Below are 16,654 nucleotides of genomic sequence, written 5' to 3' on the forward strand. Positions count from 1 at the left end.
GAGAAATGAAGGAACTCAGATTACAGATTAAGATTGAAGAGACCCAGTGGAGCTGCTGAACCTCTTCCAGCTCTGTGCACCACGGACGTCAGTCACATCCTGCCAATGATTTCGCTCTATCCAGCTGATCTACACGTGGGGGTGACGCACCAAGATGTGCAGCAATGCGCCAGCACAAGCAGAGAAGAAGAAGACGACTGGTGACAGGTGTAAACACGGGTGTAAACACGGGTGTAAACGATGCATGACTTTGTTTGTTTGCAAGAAAACTGCACAGGGACCTTTAAGATCAGTACAAGACACAGAAGTTATCACCGGTTTCTGATCTTATTAATGACGATCTCACCAGTTTAAAGCCTAAGACGGTGTGATCCTTCGTTCCTCTCACCTTAAACTTGTTGCCGACGCTGATGAAGCTGAGTTTTCCCGCCTTCTGCTTGACGTCTTTGCTGTTGTTGGAGTTTTCGAAGAGCTCGCGGATGAAGCGATCCTTGGACTCGCTGATGAGACACTCCAGAGACATGTGCAGGGCGTCGTTGTTCTTCTCCACGAACTTGGTCTGGAGAAAAGGGACATTTTCAAACAGACTTAAACACATTCTGCACTGTTGTTGTTGTTTGTCTGTTTTTACCTGAGAGCAGCTGATATTGAATTCAAAAACCTATTATTGTTATTTCAGAATTAGTTTTCCTGCTGCTCACTGTGCAGGTGAAGAGCAGTTTTCAAAGCAGAATATAGATGTTGCATAAAACTTTCAGGCTCTTTGACACGAGACGGAGCATCAACAGCTTCTTGTACGTTTTCATGGATCATTTAAAAACTCCCAGGTCTATTTTTTTTTTTTTCTTAGAATCTAATCTAATTTAAATGGTGACCGGTTTTTCGTGTTTAACAGCTCGGGTCAGGAGCGTTTCCACAGTCCAGTGATCAAAGAAAAAGAATTAAATAATTTCATGTGACATTAATTTCAAATATGGCTCCAGGAAACAGAGCGGAGCGGCGTCTGTGAACGCACCGTCTCGTAGCACACGGCTCCGGCGAAGTGTCTGACAATGAATCCTTCGTCGTCCCTCACGTTCCTGTGGACGGCCAGCTTTGATTTCCTGGGTACCTGAGGGGAACACACACACACACACACACACACACACACACACACACACACACACACACACACACACACACACACACACACACACACAATAAAACACACAGACTCAGCACAGTTCCTGCACTTTTTTCCATTTCTAATTCCCGCTCCTGTCAATCAGTCTCGGCTGGAAAAGAAGATTAAGAGTCAACGTTCAGTAATTTAACTGTCAGCTACACGACATCACCCTGAGGCGCCGCGTTATTCTTTACTGAAACCTACTGTACTGTCCCGAATATGAGTCCGATTATCAGACTTACACTGCCTTTACTACAGCATCTGTTTACGGAGACAAACATTTTGAAGACGCAGTCTGAATAAAACACGAGCTGGGAGACTGTGGGTAACATTTCTTTAATTTACTGTCATTTTAAAATAAAGAAAAGTCTGTAAAATATCACAAACTACAACCTCCAGTTCAGCTGCTGAGATTTCCATCAGTCAGTCCAAACAAATAAAGAATATTGGATCGATTCTTCTTTTCAGTCTTTTTTTCAAGCAAAGAAAATGAAATAGTTTCTGGTTCTGAAATGGAAGGATTTACAGTTTGTGTTTGTTTTATAGTGAATATGACATGTGGACTGCAGATTAATGATTAATCTGTGAAATGATCTGCAGGTTAATGGACAAAGAAAATAATTATTAGCTGCAGCTGGATCCTCCTGGTCGTCAACATCAGAGAGAGTTAGCATCACAGGGTCAGATACAGGAGTCAACGTGTGGAAACCTCATTCTTAATTGGTTAAAATTTCCTCCTTAAAAGCTAATTTTATATCTTTTATATACGTTTTAAAATCATTTTTGTCTCGCGATTTATTATATGATTTTATAAATGTAAAAAAAGAGAAATCTGATGCTGATGAAATCGTAGTTTTAGTTTCTTGAGGCTCAGAGGGAGAAAAGACGCTTCAACAGGCGACACGTCCCTGCGTCTTCTTTTGCCTCTGAATTAACCGTCAGGGCTCACGAGGTGTGTGTGTTACCACATCTGCTTTTATCAGCTGTAAAACATGAGTGCAGCTGTTTCCCTCAGTCTGAGCGACACACAGAGAAGAGATGATGTGATGCTCTCCTATCCGCTCAGCCCCACAAAAAAAAAGCCATTTAGCGACTGAATGTGCTGAAAGAAATTGTGCAGAGAGAAAACACATTATATCTTTTTTATAGTTTTCTTTTTATTATGACGTATATTATGAAACAGGAAACTTAGTGAGGAGAGACGGGGCATGAAGCGAAGGGCCTGAGCTGGATTCAACCCTGTGCTGCTGTGACAAGGACTCGGCCTTGATGGTTAGCGCTCTGCCAGGTGATTTTAAAGGTCTTGCATTGGTGTTTGAAGCACCTGGTGGTCTCGCAGCAGCTTATATGCGTGACATTTCTGCAGCATATGAATCAGGAAAAGTCTTTTAGTTGTTCGAAAGTGCAGAACAAAAACATCTGGTGAGAGAGCTTTGAGTTTTTATGGTGCCGAGCCTGCGAGCGCTGATATCTCTCATTTTTATCGCCTTTTATTCACTTGTTCTTGTTCTTGCGTCTCATCATTAAGAAGGAAAGCAGAAGATCTTAACCTCTATTAAATATGAAACTGGTCATTATGCTCCGATGATCCGATTTTAAATTTTCTCCCATGAACTTTAAAGGAAGATGCTCCTCCTCTCTGTGTCCAGTGACTCACCGTCAGCCGGAAGTGGTCCTTGTGTTTGCTGTGCACGGTGTCGGTGAAGTGCTGGTCGCTGGGCTGAGGTAGTCGGTTCTCTTCGTCCAGGATGTCCAGGATGCCGACCAGCTTGGCCTCCACCAGGTCTGTGGACAGAGTCATGGGGGTTAGATACGAGTGAGGAAGAAAAAAAGAAAAAAGCAACGACGCCTCTCTGCTGCAGACCACCTGAGGGCCAAGCGGGCGACGCCACACATTAAATCTTGGAGGGGTGATGTAGATGATTAAAAATCTAAATTAAAGTTTAATCGAATGGGAAGAGGCGCGGAGATCATAACAGGTTCTCCTTGACCCGGTCTGACTCAAAAGGTGACGGGATGATGCCACCTGGCTGCGATTATTACTGCTGTATCAGTGTAATACACCTGAGAGGAACAAAAGTGCTTTATTTTATCAGTGTGACATCAGGAGAAGGAGTTTCCCTAAGTCCCGTATCTTTGCCATTAAAACTCTGGACTTGTTGAAAGTGAATAATGAAATACTGAAGAGCTGCTGCGACACCTGAGCTGCTGGAGTCAAGGTACAGGAAGTGATTCACAGATTCAGAGGACGATGCGAGGTGTCACCTGGGAGACGGCATTACCGTCGCTTTTCAAAATAAAAGTCTTTGCGAGTAAAGATTCCTCACGTGAACTGACACGTTCACACACACTCACTCCACCCGGCTAAACAAGGCCGCCGCCGCCGCCGCCGCCTCCAGCTCTGTGGATTCAGCTCTGACCAGCCGCCAGATGTTCTCCTGAAAACCCCACAAGACATCACATTCATCCCTTCATCCCTCCCTCCATCCCTCCATCCCTCCGTGTACTCCTCCACCTCAATCAATCAATCAATCAATCAATCAATCAACTGTAATCAACCTTTATTTCTTTATTTTCATCTCTATTGGATGAAATGAAACCAAATTAATTATTAGATGAATGAATGAATGGATGAGTTGAAATCGTTGGACATTACTCTGAGCTGGAAGGACATATGAATGAGTGAATCAATTTTGACAGAGAATATTATACGAGCTGAAGGAAAACTGTACCAACTAATGAATGAGCGTGTGAATTAAACACATGCCCTGCTACAACTTAAAGAATAAATGAATGAGCAAATTATTGAATGAATGAATGAATTAAATTGTTTTAACAATTTGAACGACTGAAACAGTTTTCAATGAGCTGATAAAAAAATGAATGAATGGATGGATGAATGAATGAATTTTAACTTTAGCTAGTGGAAACTCATCTATGAGTTTGCGTGAATGAATGAATGAATGAATGAATGAATGAATGAATGAATGATCATCTACTGAACAATATTCAATTATTATCATTCATTCTATTATAAACCAATTGCATTCGTAGAACCATACAAGTCTATGGTAAATGAATGAATGAATGAATGAATGAATGTGTGAGTTATACTTGCACTGGGACAAAGTTATTCTGTGAAGGGACTTTGTGTTTGTAAGATGTGGCACTAGTTTTTATTCGCACTGGTTGTTTTAATTCCCGCTCCGTGTTGCTCGTCGTCATGGATTCACTCTCTGTGGATTTAATTTTCCGCTACATCAAGTGGGATGTTTATGTTCTCTCTGGTCTCCGTGTGGACGGAGAGTAGCCGCAGGTTTTTACAGCAAACAACAGGAACCCAAACAAACAAATACGTTCAGCCGACTCCGCTGTAGTTAAGCATCTTATATTGAAGTTGTTTCACGGAGCCGGACATCAGCAAAAAGCATAATTAACCTCCGTCACCTCTCACCACCTCTCACCCGTCTCCCTCCCTGTTCATGGAGTGATGGAGACACGTTTCAGTCAGCACAGGGATTCCTACTCTGGAGGCTTCAACACTTTGTCTCTTTATTCCGCCCCATGACACCGGGGTCAAACTGTGGAGGGGCCGCCATCGTAGAACAGAGGGCGCGGAGCCAGCGGCGCGTTAAAGCCAATAATGAGCAGCATGCTTCCCGCTCATACACACAACTTTCAATATTGCCTCCTTCTGTATGAGCTCAAGAGGATTATCAGCTCAAAAACCCCGCTGTGAGGAAATTACACACACAAATACTACAAAGTAAAACCAGCAGCAACAACACTCCAGAACCTCCGGCAGAGGCTGGAGAAGGGTTTACTGAAGAGAGATTTGGTGATTGACAGATCGATCTAACCGACCGACGCAGGATGAAATACAACAGCTGATGATACAGAGTCAGAACCAAGTCTCAAGTCTGGGCTGTGGAGTCCCGAGTCAAGACCAGGGAAGACCCACAATGAGACAGGGAAGTCCCACATCACATCAAAAGTCAGAAAGTTTCACCATTTACTCTCAATCCTGACATCAGCTCCTGCCTCACCGCTGTCAGACCCTAAACAACAACAACGATGATGATGATGATAAGAAGAAGAAACCAGTCTCTCCAGTTGAACCTCAGCTCACAGGATCAAAAGCTGAAAGTTGCCCGATCAGATTTACATTCTTGTTCCTAATTTCAATCAACATCTGGACTTTTGATAATTCAGTTTGAATGGGACTCTGTTCAGGAAGGTGCGAGGAGACCCAACTCTTCGTGTCCTAGTTGGTCTCATCACGCACATAATGTTCTATAAAGTTATCACCTAACCTTTACAAAAGAGAAAAAATTAATAAATATGCAGCACCTCTGCGTGGAAACACAAATGTGGTTGAGTGGCGTCTTCATACCTATGCAGTCCTGATTGTCGACGTAGTGAACCTCGTTGACTCCGAGCCCCTCCCTCTGGTACAGCTCTTGCTCCTGGAACATAAACGAGATATTCATAATGAGAAGCAATAACGATATCTGCGGCGGCGCGGCGTTCGTCTAACGAGGACGGGGAACGACTTCCTACTGAAGGGCGTTCGAGCTCAGTAACAAATGGCTCTTAGACCAGGTTTTCTGCCGTTACGCTTCCATGTGCCAACAACTACAAGTCTGTAAACGAGGAGATTTAAGGTGAAATGAGACATGTGATGTTCGGGGGGGAAAAGTAAATGAGGGTGTTTTTCCAACAAAGTTCAAACGGATTTTGTCTTGAATTTGATGCAAAAACCTTCATTTCTGCAAAATGAACTTCATTCACACAACTGAGGTCTGACGTGTGAGACCTCAGGGTCATCAGCTGAACATTTCTTCCCACAATCAAAACACAATAAAACACAATAAGGTCGACGCCGGGCTGCCGCTGCATGGCGGAGGATCGAGCGCTCGAGAGCCGTCTAGTTCATTATGTGAAATCCTTCAGCCACAACAAAATTATACATCCAGCATCATTATTTTCCAAAACAGAAATGTGGTGTTTGGAAGATTCTAGACTTGGGCAGCGTCGGTTTATAATGTTGACCCTGGATAATGGTTGTCTGGGTGTTGGGAGACGTCGGTGAATCGCCAGTTTAATTCCGAAAAAACAAGATGACGACAATTTGAGAGAAAAATATCGACGACTGCTGTTACGAAAGAAGCAACATGAAACTTTCACGCTCGTGTTTCTGCAGCTTTTCGTCATATAAAAACTGTTTCAACTTTTTTTCCTGCCATAAACAGTAATCATCATGAAGCTTGCTTTCATTCATAAGTGAAAAATGATGTTTTGGAATGAAACCCTCTCCTCTGAAAATGATTAAAGTTTAGGTTTTATGTTTTGAGGTGTCTGGCTTTTTTTTGGAAAATAAATACTTTAATCCAAAAAGGAGGAATCTACAATTTAAAGATGGACAGTCCCTCTTAGAAAATAAGTGCTTGCAACAAGAAAAACACTTTTATCAAAGCACAAATCAAAGTCGTGGGTCGTCCCGAGCTGTTTGCTGTGATTAGGAGGCGTCTGTAAGTGCAGGCTGATGGATCTGAGGTGGTTGACTTTGGGTTTTTTTTTCCCCAACATGAAATGAAAACACTCTCTCTCTCTCGCTCTCTCTCTCTCTCTCGCTCTCACCTCTTTGAGGATGCGCTCATTGAAGAACTGCTGCAGTTTCTCGTTACAGTAGTTGATGCAGAATTGCTCGAAGCTGTTGTGTTCAAAGTACTCTGCAAAATAAAACAAAAAACAGCAGCAGACAGTTAAAGATGCTGCGCCACCGTCAAAATAAATCACAACTTTCATTGTTTTAAGGAAATCATGCACCTTGTAGCTGCTGCTTTGATCCCTGTGCAATGTGCGGCCTTTACAATGTCTTTGAACATGCACAGTACTCCAGGTAATGCCAACTTCCTGTTCTTCTCTATTCTTTCTTCTCTGCCACTTTGCAAGAATCAAATAATACACTTACTCTGTCAACTCCTCAGGACATATACTGTATATGTGTGTGTGTGTGTGTGTGTGTATATATCCCATATATTCAACTGTCACAAAGCAAACATGAAGAGTTGTGTGTAAACCAAGATTCAATTTGATTTATTTTTCAAAAGAAAGCGACTTGCAGCTTTCAGAGTCAGTGTCGGGTTTTAAAGGGAAACTGACCGAAACCAGCGATGTCCAGGACGCCGATGAAGTTGGCGGAGGAGTCGAAGGGGAAGCACTGGTTGACCCGGGTCACCACGTGGTCGAACAGGCGGCTGTACACGGCCTTCCCCAGGGCGTCCCGAGCGTTGTTGGCCTGCTCCACTTTGAGCGGCACTCTGCAGGAAACACGCACAGGGAGGAAAACAAAAAGGTCAAAATAAACGTACTAATGTCATAATGTGTCCTGACTGGTTGTAGCTTCGATTTATCTTCAGCGGTTAAAGAAACTCGCGAGACACCAATAAGTTAAAAACTGCTTCTGGAAACAGGTTCAAATGTCTGAAAAGGTTATTTTTCTCTCAGTTTGTGAAATGTTGTTTGGGAGCACCAGTTTAAGTCGAACCACTTCAACAAGCTGAAGAGTCGAGTTGAGGTGGAGCAGTGGTTGGAGTTCAAGTGTCACTTGAAGATGAAGCACAGAGGGAGGAGGAGGGGTTGACGGTTCAGCACAGGCAATGGGAATGGTTAAAGTGGCTGTAACAAAATAATCTAAGCTCAAAGGCCCACTTACTCACTTTCCTGAGCTTTCAGTCGCATAAGATGCCGCAGGGGAGCAAAGTTTGAGCTCAAGATATTCATAAAACTTCACAGTGTAATTTACCTGACGATGGTTCAGTATTAAATTCACATAAATCTTTCTGATGTCTGATCGGGCAGCTCCTCTCATATGCAGATATCACACACGGATATCACCTTGTTACAGCCTCTCACATGTAAATAATAAATAATAATAAATAAACTGAATATCTTCATCAACGATAAAAACAATAATAGTCACAATAGTTGCAGCTGTAAAGGAAAAGTACTGTATAAAATTAAGAAAACTCAACCAAACCTTTTTGTTAAAGGCACAAGTTTGTTGTTACTGAGGCTCAATATAAAGTCTTGTCAATCACAAGGTCATAAAAAAAGGTGATGTACCTCTGACTTCAGCACTGCCTCTTTAAATGTGTGTAACTTAAAGCTCCTCCAGTGTAAAGGTCTGTGTCCATGTGTAGTGTGATTATAGATCAGCTCTAGCTTCTATATTAATACTGTGAAAGTATCAAAGCCTCAGTCCACAGAGAAATGCACACAGCCTGTATTCAGAAACTGAGCCTTAAAACCAGCCGTCAGGACTTCTGGAACTTTGTGATGTCACAACAAAGCAGTCACCAAGCCCCGCCCACCTGGACCCACCATCCAAACCTTGCAGGATTTGGTTTCTCTGAGTGTTTTTACCTGAAATCTGCTTTATTTTTATTGGATCACTCAGAAAACAGTCAGCCAATCAGAAGAGAGGCTCAGAGCCTCCTCTCTTCTGATTGGCTCACCGACCCGTTGTTACTAGAGCTGCAGAGAGAAGCCTGAGAGAGGAGATGTAAAACTACACTGAGATGGTTTTTATATCTTCTGTTGGATCAACACTTTGAATAAAACACAGAAGAAGAAGAAAATATGAACCTTTAAGAATTTAAGTTTATTCTTCTTTTAAACACATTGAGCAATCGATCGGTGTAAACATAAATTTGTCACTTGAGGATAAAAGGAGTCTGCTTATTCACCTGCAGACTAACACTCGGTTTAATCGAACAGACCTTGTCTGACTCTTCAAGCAAGTAATTGCGTTATTGGCAGCTGGAGAAAGAGAGATTGGGTGAGAGGTGGCGCTGACAGAAACCAGAGCTGGCAGCGAGCTCTGTGGAGGAACGGTAATTGCTCAATAACTGTAGACAAAAGAAGTGACCCGATCGCAGAGGGGCCAGATAAAATGTACCGCATTAATCTGCCGCGAGGTCGGAGGTTCAGCCCCGGCCTCAGCTCTGGACTTTTATGTCAGTGTGACCGCGGTGCATTCAAGGACACATTGGGAAAATAACTCAGAGAGAGACTATGTCACTCTGATTTACAGATTTATCACCGTGTGAAAGTTTGAAACGGTGGTTTGATGAAGTAAAATCCTCACTCAAGCTCTACTTACTTGCATTTCCTGCAGATTTCAACTTCATCTCCCAAACTTCATCCTGGATACTTTATATTTCATTATTTGGATTGTTTAATTATTATGTTTACGGGGATCAGGTGGCAAAGATCATATGAAGACATCACCTTCACCCCTGCCCTCGCTCCACTACCTGCCATCTTTAATTCATGCCTGCCAGAGCTTTTAACACCGCGATGAGGCGCTCTCATTTAAAAACCAAGAGGTCTAAATGCCAGGGCAGCATAATGTCACAACACTGATCGTACAAGTAGTCTAATATGTATTCCTTATGAGCCTCTGCGCCGTGGATGTTTTCCTCTCTCTCTCTCTCTCTCTCTCGCTCAGTTTAATTACTGATGTCGCCATTTGTAGAAATTGTGCCGTGTGAAGACGCCTCCTGGTGTGCAGCTGCTCCCCGACTCCCCGACTCCCCGACTCCGTCCCCACAGACGACACACGAGGAGAAAAACGGATTTTAAATTGGACTTTTGAGCTGAAATGTTCTGACGTGAAACAAAGAGACACTTGAGCTTTGTGTTAATATATCCCTGACTCTGTTCTGCTGCACAACACTACACTGCATTAAGCCACTGCTCATTCATATAAATAAATATATATATATATATATATATATATATATATATATATATATATACCTGTGAAGTACAGAACAAGAACACTAAACCTGGCAAACACAAAACAGCTGAAGCATGTAAACAGCTGCACCTGTCCATGTGAGCGTACGTCCACTAAAGTGCTTGTTTTTGCCAATGACAGGCAGATTCCTATTATATTATATTATTATATTATATGTTACATTATTATATATTGTACTGCTATCATTATTAGTGTTTTTTTTGTTGAACCAGAAACAGTCGTTACACCACCACCAGACTCCATTGACAAAAACAGTAATTTTATCTCCCGGAACACGAGAGTTGCCGAGCAACCTCCGCCTCCATCGGTCAGACCGTTTGTGTTACTGTGTGTAACTTAAAGATCTGAATACTTCTTCCACCGCTGAAGGTCACACCAGAACATAAACAAACTGCCCAGCGGAGGCAGCGATCGACCAGCAGCTCCTGCGCTCTGCGAGCTGAAATCACTGTTTTTGTCAATGGAGTCTGGTGGCTTTGAAATAAAATTAAAAAAAAGTCTTTCTCTGGAGGAATTTAATCCATCCTGATGTCAGACACTTAGAATAACGACCTCAGCCCGTCAGTGGACGTACTTTGACGAGGACGAATCTGTGTTGTGACATTGTGGGTTTAAGGGGAACAGTTGCTCCACAGCTGCCGCACTGTTTATCCTCTTCACTGAAGCCAAAGGACGTAGGTGTGTAGAGGACGTTTTTTAATACTTTTCTATTCCATTAATTATCTCACGATTCTTCATATTTTCCCTGCAGCCACGTGACGGGGTCGGGGGTCGCTGCCCTGCGCGGAGCGAAGCAGAGAAATATGTCTTTGAATTTGGATCGCGGCCGTGTTCATCTCTGACACGGCCTCAGCTACTGGCAGGAGATCTGTGCTGGAAAATGAATTTAATTAAGTGGAAGGACTGAAATTTAAATGGATGCAGTGAGGCTGCAGGTTTGTTTAATGACACGTCCGGCTGCCAGGTTGACGGACTGATCTCCCCCCTCCCCCTCCAACCCGACAAGCTGTTAACTGCTGACCCCACCTGCCGGGGTCGCCGTGGACTGGCATCTCCCGTTTCCTCTCCTCGTTTCCCTCCTTTTCTCACTGTCGAAGTTACACTCACATCAGACATTCACGGCTCTCTCTCTCTCTCCCCTCATCCGATGCTCACTCTGTCCTCTTTGTGTCTGAACCCCATTTTCTTACTTCCATCTCTCTTTACACTTCTTCACTTTCAAGTAACTTGTTATTTGTCTTTTTCTTATTTCGCCTCAATCATCATTTAACATCATTTAACAGGCTGCGGTCGTAAAACAATCACTAATTATCACTGGAAAAACAAAACTGTTTACGCTGAAACCTGCAATAACTAATGTTTCTGGCCACTTGGTGACTGCGGAAAACATTGGGCAACATCAACACTTCCTTCTTTCCACATCCAACCTTTACAGAACGACATGATCATGTGCAGTGGTGTTCGTTTCCACCTGATGAATCCAACTCCAGTATTCCCGCTGTTTTAGCTCCGTTTTTGGTCTCCACCACTTCCCGAGGGAAATATCCGGCTCTTTAGCTGCTGAATGTTCCTCCAGCTCGTCCCTCATTTCATTTCTATCTCCAACTCTTTTGCCTCCTGTCTCCAGGTTCAGTACGTTCCCAAGCTTCTAAATTAAATTCTGTTTTAATGATTGACATTTCATTAAAATGCCAATCATTCGGAGGATTGCATGATAAACTATATATATATTTATATGTGACTTATGAGTCTTTTTCAGCTGTTTAGTTTCTCTGTGTTGGAGGAGGGGGAGGAGGAGGAGGCCTGTGAAGGTGGGTGGCAGGAATGTGCTGACGCTGCGTTTACACAGCCAAATATGAAAACAAAGGGAGAAGCAGAAGCAGGTCGTGCAAAGTCATCACTTACTCTAAATATCTGAATCCATCTTTTTCATGTTTGCATCCATTCACCTCTCTTCCTGTCCGTCCGCCTCTCTGCCCGTTTTCTGATTAACCAGTGAATTGTTTAGTTTATAAAATGTCAAAGTAAAGTCTTCAATTTCTGTCAAAAACCTCGAAGATATTCAGTTTACAACGATGTAAAAACAGAGAAAAAGCAGCTAAAACTCAGAAGCTGGAACCAGAGAACGTTTGCTACATGAATATCATGTGATTAAATAATTAATCAATTATCAGAATAGCTGTGATTTATTTTCTGTGCTTCAAGGTAATGTGTGCGCATCCCAACGTAAAAACAACAACAACCAAATACCGACTAGAAAAAAATAAAAAAGACGCTTTCTCTTTCCACGCCGCGTCTTCATCATTACGTCTTCATCAGGAAACAACAGAGGAAGAGGAAACAAGTCCAACACACACTCGGCTCTCATCCTCCAAGAATCTGCAGACAGCTGAATCCTCACCTCTCTAAACGTTTCCACAATCCGAGGAATTCATGTGACAAAACTGCTGCTTTTCAGAAAAGCAGATGTTCAGGGAAACGGGAGTGATGTCACGCCGCCGCTCAGGACGCTGTTGATGTTTCGGACTCATAGGATCCTGATTTTACCTGCTGAAAATCACAACAACCAACTGACCAACCCAGGGCCGGGGTCACAGGACGCCACAATCACATTTATAATTGACCCAACGACTGTGATGCGTGTCACCGCCGACTCTCAGAATCGATGTCATTAAACCTTTTCTCCGAGGCCGACACGACAGGGAGAGTCAGTCTGCCGTTAATAACTGCCTGAGCAAGAAATCATGTAAGTTGGTTTGTGTTTGTCTCCCACAGAGGAAAATAAATGGTCTTGTTAACAGGAGTAAAGTGTCTGCTGACTCCTTCACAGCACTAACGCACTAACTCAGCCTCGCTCTGCCTTAAAAGCATCAAAGGTTCGTGTCGGCGCCGGCGGCTCAGTGAGTCAGTTTGTTGACTTGTAATTAGGAGTCTCAGGTTTGAGTGCTTCTACAGGTGCATTATGCATTTATCGCGCTGTTTGTTTGATTTATTCTCAAGTGTGTCATCTCGCAATTATACACTTTTAGTCTGGAGCTCGACAACCCGACGCGACTGTTCCACCAAGCAAATGAGACAGTTTCCTTTCCGTTTGAGGAGCCCTCTGAATAACGAGCACATATGACAGTTTTTCTTTGTTCACAGTCAAAGAAGCGTCAGCGGCAGGTGTGTTCGTTCGCAGACTTTAACGGTGGGAAACCTTTCTGACGAGAACGCGAGGGGCTGTGGCCACGGAGAGACCGTAAAAACCTGCTGCTGCTGCTACACCAGAGATTACGGTTAATGACACGCATCAGTTCTCACACCCTGAAGAATCTGTGTGTAGCAGCTACAGCGCCGCTCAGGCTACAGAAAGATTTTGTTTACAGAATATAAACTGTAGTTAAGGTTCTGTTGAAGGGTTAACTGCTGGACTGGGACAGGAACTCCATGTCCATCCCCAAACACTGACCTCCACGCACTTCATTTACACCTGACGACACAAAGGACACATCACTTCCTGCCTTGTTCAAAATAAAATATATAGACATGATCCCTACAGACAGAATTTGCAACAATTTCTTGTATATTTTGCATAAAAATGTAAGAAAAGAAAAGACATTTGTTCAGGACTCTCTTTGTGCGTCTTCCCTGGGTTTGGTCTGTAAGGTTTGTGTGTCCTACATATATTATAAGGTGTAGGGTACCATCATTATTAACTTTCCAGTCAGGGCTGCACCGTGTGCAAAACGTCCACGCTGCAGACATCAGGTATAACCATGGAGACATACAGGTTATTTACAGTCTTAATGATAGATATGATGAGATGATGGCTGCACACCTTTTTATGTTCCTCTATTATTCATCTGATCTGACATCTTCACCTGTATGGTGCCCCCCCCCCCACAGTCAGAGTGTTTACATGCACACAGTGAATCCAGGTTACTCAGAGAAATCAGGTCACACAGGAAATGTAAACTCTCTGAATGTCGCTCCCTCAGTTTCACTTCCCTTTACCGTCACAGCCTCGTAATTAGATTTATGTTGAAGTGAATCGAGTAGAAAATAACACACAAATAAAGAAAACAAAAAGACAAACATCAGACTGTAATTCCTTCCCTGTGTCTGCCCCCCCCCATCTGCACTCTCGCTTACATAACCCCGACAAATAAATAACCAGCTTAGGTGATGCAGCCGGCTGGCGGGAGTCCAACACGCCACCTCACAAGGTTTCACCCGCTGTTCTCACTCCGTTCACTTTCACCCACTGTAAAAATTAAAGCAACAATCTGCCACATTTTCATATAAATAAGCGTCTGCCATGCTGCCGTGCTGCCGCGCTGAATATTCGGCTTTTAATGTGGGAGAAATTCACTCAGGAAGTGACGTGTTTTTATATTTTTAGTCAGTTTGGAATTCAAAGTAAGAGCTGAACATGAGCTACAGACTCTTCATCAATGGAAAGCCACAGTCCTGCCCACATGGTTCAGGGCGTCCTGCACGGTGCATCCAGAAAGTGAGATTTGAGATTCCCTCCATTTCCTGATTGATCGACTTTATTGTCCAGCTCAGCTTCTCCCACACTACAGTAAAAATACCTCCACAACACACCACTAAAAACATACGGCGCACAATAGTGACAACGAGCAGGTGGCAGCAGATACCAGAGAGCAAATCTTCTACAATAGCAGGTGTTTCCTGCTGCAGTCATTCGGTGTTTAATGCCTTTATGGCACAGGAATAAAAGACTTCTTGTCCATGTTCCGGAGCTTTCTGCATCTTTGTGTCTTCGCCTTCCCGTGAACAGCTGTCGGATATGTTGCCACGTTGTTTCTCCGACTCTCCGATCACCTTCCCTCTCACACACACAGTTTTGAAGAGTGTGTTTTTTGCTCTTTACAAGGAGCCGTTACGTTGAATGATGAGATGCTTTCAGGCTCTTTCATCGAGTTCTCAGTAAAAGTTGGGGTCTGTTCTGTCCTGCTGCTGTGTCTGGAATATTAGGACTGCATTTCCCATAAAACTCACAGTTGTATTGTGCAGCTTCCTGTCAGTCCTCCTCCTCCTCCTCCTCTTCTTCCCTGGAGGCGATGAACATGTTGGAAACCATTTTTTTTCTATCTTCAACCATCTGCCGTCAGCAGAAAGTCTGCTGCCTCGTGAGTCAAAGAGGATCTTTTGCTTTCTCAGTCAAAAGGTTTTTCTTTTTGGCTTTAATGGGGAGAATAAACATGTTGGAAGTGATTTTTCCCATCAGCTTTCCATCCCTTCCACCATCTGCCGCCAGCAGAACCTCAAACTCTTTAGATCCGTTCGCTCTGGAAGAACGGCGCCCCCTACGGGCTCGATGCTAAAAAAGCAATCCGGCCGATCTCTTCAACATCCGACCCGGCGTCAGCTGACAGGAAGCAGCTTGTAATTAATCTGCAGCGGCTTCTCTTCCCTCAGACCAAAGAGGAGAAATCAACATCAGCGTGGGAGGTTTTGAAATCGAGGCGAGTGCTTTGGCGTTCAGATGGCGCTGAGCTGCCAGCTAAACAATCACAGGCTCCAGAGCCGCGGGGTTCAGGCCGAACGCAGCGGGGGGGCTTTGAGGGGGGGGCTGTCACTCAGACTGTCTTTACGTTTCTACATCTGACTGTTTGTTTGTGTTGGATACGTGCTGATGCTGTCGCCGTGATCTCCACCGAGAAGAAGAACGATTCAAATATCACCTTGAAACATAACAGAGCATCATTTAAATATACACGCTGACAGATGAGTCATAAGTCAATACTTTCATTTGATTTCTGATCCTTCAGTTACAACTTCTCCACAAAGTCTGAGCGAAAACTTAAACAAGAGTTAAACATTTAAAAAGTTTTGGTTTTTTTTGGTGTAAAAGTGGGAAGTTACGGCTCCAGTTAGGGTGATGACTTCTGCAGGAACAACAAAGTAAAACTGTTTAAATCCAGATTTAAAGAGCTGAACGAGCACTTGTGGGTCAGGAGGGAGACGAACAAGGAAACAAAAGACAACAAAACAATAAAATGAAACTCTGAGAAAAGCTCTACAGTTGTTTTATTGTTCTGTTCTGTTCTGTTCTGCCCGGCTGATTTACACTTAACGCTTATGTTTAAGCCTGAATTAGTTCCAACTGCTGCTGCAAAGCTGAAGTTTTCCTTTATGTTTGATTTAAATTTTAAAAGCTGTGATGTCTCTTATTTCACGGAGCTCTAAAGCCCCAGCTGTTCCAAATGATTTGACTTTTCTTCCTGAGAAATAAAACAGCGGCTACAACAGAGAGGAGGGAGAGGAGAGGTCGCCTGGGACCGGACCTGGAGCCCCTCCTCCACAGGGTCTCTGCGATTGTTTAGGTCTGATTACTGTTTGATTACTGAGATCACCCTGAAACGATGGACATGTCTCACTCTCAACAGTCGCCATCTTGGCTACACGGCAGAAGGGGAGGGGCCACCGGCGTATTTTCAAACGACCGGAAGAGGAGGACACGTCGTCGACGCAGGTGTCACATGACACACGTGGCACAAACAGGAAAGTACAACGTTCATTCTGAAGTCAAGTGAGAAAAAGGGCAGAGTTCAGCGCCGTGTGCACAGTGAAGTACAGTGAAGTACGTGTGAGTGCACGGACTGAAGACAGCACTGGACTCCAGAACCACTGGGTTAGATCAACAACTGAGT

The 16,654-nt window shown here is 43.6% G+C and overlaps 1 protein-coding gene across 1 annotated transcript in view; it reads right to left on the minus strand.

Annotated features, from left to right (window-relative positions):
• Nucleotides 1–16,654, minus strand: part of LOC111240293 (unconventional myosin-VI-like) — a 108,797-nt gene that overhangs the window by 44,951 nt on the left and 47,192 nt on the right. The window contains exons 13-18 of the mRNA XM_022770248.1: nt 7,331–7,488; nt 6,806–6,897; nt 5,559–5,631; nt 2,823–2,950; nt 1,016–1,111; nt 389–559 (exon numbers count right to left, since the gene is read on the minus strand). Coding sequence (XP_022625969.1) covers nt 389–559; nt 1,016–1,111; nt 2,823–2,950; nt 5,559–5,631; nt 6,806–6,897; nt 7,331–7,488 — 718 coding nt within the window. The remainder of the gene's footprint in view (nt 1–388; nt 560–1,015; nt 1,112–2,822; nt 2,951–5,558; nt 5,632–6,805; nt 6,898–7,330; nt 7,489–16,654) is intronic.

The sequence above is a fragment of the Seriola dumerili genome, unplaced genomic scaffold, assembly GCF_002260705.1.
Source record: "Seriola dumerili isolate Sdu_G_001 unplaced genomic scaffold, Sdu_1.0 BDQW01000025.1, whole genome shotgun sequence".
In the NCBI taxonomy this organism is placed as follows: domain Eukaryota; kingdom Metazoa; phylum Chordata; class Actinopteri; order Carangiformes; family Carangidae; genus Seriola; species Seriola dumerili.